The 4,015-nt window shown below is 36.0% G+C and overlaps 1 protein-coding gene across 1 annotated transcript; it reads left to right on the top strand.

The window, feature by feature from the left end:
* The first annotated feature begins 594 nt into the window (after positions 1–594).
* On the top strand, positions 595–3,279 carry LOC110806981 (uncharacterized). The gene is made up of 2 exons (XM_022031997.2): positions 595–766; positions 1,773–3,279. The coding sequence occupies exon 2, from the start codon at positions 1,794–1,796 to the stop codon at positions 3,075–3,077; it is 1,284 nt and encodes a 427-aa protein (XP_021887689.2). The 5' UTR covers positions 595–766; positions 1,773–1,793; the 3' UTR covers positions 3,078–3,279.
* Positions 3,280–4,015: the final 736 nt, after the last annotated feature.

Raw genomic sequence — 4,015 nt, 5'->3', positions numbered from 1 at the left:
TCATATTTGAAACAAAATGCTCTAAACAAAAATAAAAATCATTTTAAAAAGATTATAATTAAAAATAAAATTAACACGCTTAAATATGATATGAGAAAGTTCTAAATTAAAAAATACAAACAATATATGACTTAATTGGATCTATCAAAACCATATTTACAAGTACTACAAATTTGTCATGAAATCTTTGAAAATGAAAATAAATAACAAATTAAAAAATAAGATAATTTTAATTAAAAATAAAATAAATACAATCAAATATAAATATCTAGTTTAATAAAAACAAAATCTACATAAAATTGTACAATATATGTTGTAATATTATAAATAAGATATAACAAAATAAAGTATTTGTTTTTTGTTTTTTGTTTTTTGGTTTTTCAATGCTATATATATATATGTGTGTGTGTGTGTGTGTGTGTGTATATATTATTTAACAAATAAAAAAATATCATGTATGATCGTTTCGGATTCCCTTTATATGTATATATCGATTTCTTGTTTAATCTTAAACATGGATATTTTATAAATATTATATAAATAAAATATTTTATACAAGAAATAAATAAATTATAACATAGTAGCCCCCAAAAGATGAACTCTATATATACCTCAAGGTGACGCTCCTCATTCTCGTGTCCGTCTCTATCTCTCTCTGCTTCGGAGAAGAAACAGCGACAATGGAAGAAGCAGCAATGGAGTGTCGATAAACTTCTGATCTACCATTCTGCTGATATATAATCATATAATCAACCCCTTCAATCAGGTTAATCGCCTCTTTCTTTTCTGTTCTCTGTTTATAGCACTGCGTTTCTTGCATCCAACATCTCTTGAGTACGATCGGTGTAATACAAGTACCTTCAGTCTAGGTTTTGTTTGCTTGTCGAGAAAATTTTAAGTCATGAAATAACAAAGATTGGAACTCCTTGAGTTCTGGGTATAGGATAGTCTGTTTCCTTGAAGGCTGAAAAAAACCGATATGGCTTTCTGTTGATCTTATACTCTTAATCAAATGCTTGTGTCGATCGTTGAAAAACCCGATATGTTGTTTTGATCGCTGATGAAATGCTTCTGTCGTAATCGAAATTCTGCTTTTTGAAGATGTTGCCATGAATTTGATTGTGGAGAAATTTTAGCGGTTAGAAACAAGTGGGAACCAAATGTCTAGAAAACAGTCCGTTTGGGTGGTCAGAAAATAATAGGTGACTAAAAGGAAGCAGAAGCAACTTTTTGATGCTTGGTTATACAATAGGTCTAATCTGCATATGAGTTAACTGAAAGCACCCAGTTAAGTTCATATGTTTGTTGGCTCAACTTGTCTAGACTTTAAAGATTTCTTTTCGTTCTGGTGTTCTCACAGATGTTTGCAGTACTTGTTGCTGAGCTTGTATGGATTTGAAGGGCAAAAATGAAACTTTATTTCTTCCATCGCATAATAATAGTATTAATAATGATTTGTTATTTAGCAAATTGATAATAATGACAACAATGTATGAGCACCTAGGTCGATTAGTTAAGTTTTTCTGTTCCCTAATTGAGATGGATATGAAATAAAACACGTGGTCATACATTTATTTATCCTCCGTTTTCTCGTCAACCAAAAGAGGGAATTTTTTCACTTCATATATTGTTTTTCACCCATGAAACTATATTAATTTAACACACTAACTTGACATCTATCCGTAGAAAAGGGCTGCTTTTGTGGTGTTGTTCAGATTCTTACAAAAAAAAGAGGGTTTTGATGGAGCTGATATAGTTTTTCTTTTGTTCAGAACAATATCAGGGAAGAGATAATGGATCTTAATTTGAGCCAAGGACAGATGGAATCTCCCAATGATTTTATGCTTGGGGGAGGGTCTTCAGTACATGAGTTAGAGACAGCATATGGTTGCAATGAAGAACGTATTGGACAACCCGAAGCCTTCGCATCCAGGGTGAGGCAACACCAGAGGCAGATAGAAGCCCAAACGTCACCTCTGCTAGTGAACAATTCTCTAGAGACTGCTGCAGTTAATGCCCACAGTGATGGTAGCGTGCTTGTTGAGGCCAGTGGCACCAATATCCAAGAAAGACCTGCTGGGAATGGCAAAGTTATCAAAAGGTATTGTCCTGATTTGGTAGCTAAGGCATTGGGTGTGGATGCAAATGGTAAGAACGGAAGGAATGTTGGTGGTGGCTTCTATGACTGTAATATATGCTTCACAATGGCTAAAGATCCAGTATTGACTTCTTGCGGACATTTATTTTGTTGGCCATGCTTCTATGAGTTACCATGTGCATATTCTAATGTGAAGGAGTGCCCAGTGTGTAATGGAGAGGTGATGGATGCCACCATTATTCCAGTATATGGGAATGGAAAAAGCGAAAATAGCTGCCAGTACCAGTTGTATGAATCTTGCTTGGAGGTCCCCCCAAGGCCTCAAGCACACAGGGTTGAGAGTGTAAGACAACAGCGCATCAATCAGCGTAGAGTTCCTCCACTTGAAGAAAGAATCCAGCAACTCAGAAATATAATTGATGCAATGAGTGACCGAACTCAGTCTCCTGATGCTGGTGATATGAATGCTACATCAGGAAGAAGCAGTAGACTTCCCACTGCAGAGAGGGTGGGAAATCAGCAGCGTATTCCCTATCAAATTTCAAGACTTATATTGCAGCGAGCTGCTGCCTTTTCTTCATTTTCATCTGCATTGACTTCTGCAATGGATTCTGCAGAGAGGATAGTTGAGGACCTTGAAGCAGCTGTTGACTTGAGAAGAAGCAATCCAGCGCCATCACATATCGTTGATGGACAATTACCTTCTAATGTTCCTGCTGTTGCTCAACCAGACAGCCCGACTCGACATATCACTGCTGAAATCAATTCTACAGTATCCCCTTCAGCTACATCACCCAGAGCGGTGGATGTTACTGCTAATCTTGTATCTCTTGAAAACCAGACAACAGATACTGCTAGAGACTTCAATTCAAGAGCAACCTCTTCATCTCCATCTTCCAGAAGAATAAATGAACCATCAGGAACTTCAGATGTTGATGCTGGAGTTTCTCATCCATCAAGAAGGAGAAGGTTGGAATGATGTGGTCTTTTAAACAAGATTAAAGAAAATATGAGGTTTGTTATCCCCTGTTGTTGCAGTGGAAATTTGTTCTCTATACATAAAAATGTTGGAATGATTAATCATGGAACTTTTTTTATCATTGTACATGTTGTGCTCAGCTGTAACAGATTGATTGAATATGTTGGCTGATTATAGAGAAATATTTGACTTCCTCCTCTAAGGTTGATTCTTTTGTGGATATTTCAAGTATACATGGTTAACTGAGGGGATAAAATCCTTTCTTAAGAACAAAAAGAGCGCACCCAACTGGTAAGTTTCTCAACTTACACAGATAGCCTAATACTCTTCATTTTATCGAGAACTATTTATGGAAAATGATATGGAGACCATTGGATTAAAGTTGCTAGGGATTTTCACCTTCCAAATGCTTTCTATCCCATTGTTAAAGAGCTCAACCTCCCAACATTTTTTGTGAGCAAGAACTTCTTCTATCAGCTCCCGTTATTATTTATATCACTACCTAATGTATCCTCCAAGTAGTAATTGCCTTGCTAGATTGTTTTTCACCCATGGATTTCTGTTCTTTTGTTGCACATCTGTCACATTATAACTGACAACTTTCAGTCAAATATTGAGTTGGTGTCAATTTCCAGAAACTGCAGGTCATTGGAACCATCAGTGTTGTTCTGTTGTTACCCAAAGCCCTCTCCTCTCTGGTTTGTTATATAAGCAAGTCAGCATTATATCTTATCATAGTCAGGTTTACCAAGTTGTTTCGTCCACATTTAGATTGCCCTTTTGGACATACTGAAGAGCGACATTAGTCTGTCCGGATTAATATGCGTAGTTGAATTTTGATGCAGGAGAAATAGGTCGAAGAAAAAGAGAGAAAAAGTTTTTGGTACTATACCATTTGCATACCTATAGCGATACTGTTCATGGTATTGAAAGCTAGA

The sequence above is a fragment of the Carica papaya genome, chromosome 8 (assembly GCF_054855325.1).
Source record: "Carica papaya isolate Zhongbai chromosome 8, ASM5485532v1, whole genome shotgun sequence".
Taxonomy (NCBI): domain Eukaryota; kingdom Viridiplantae; phylum Streptophyta; class Magnoliopsida; order Brassicales; family Caricaceae; genus Carica; species Carica papaya.
Note: the sequence above shows the minus strand (reverse complement) of the source record. Positions and strands in the feature narration are given on the sequence as shown.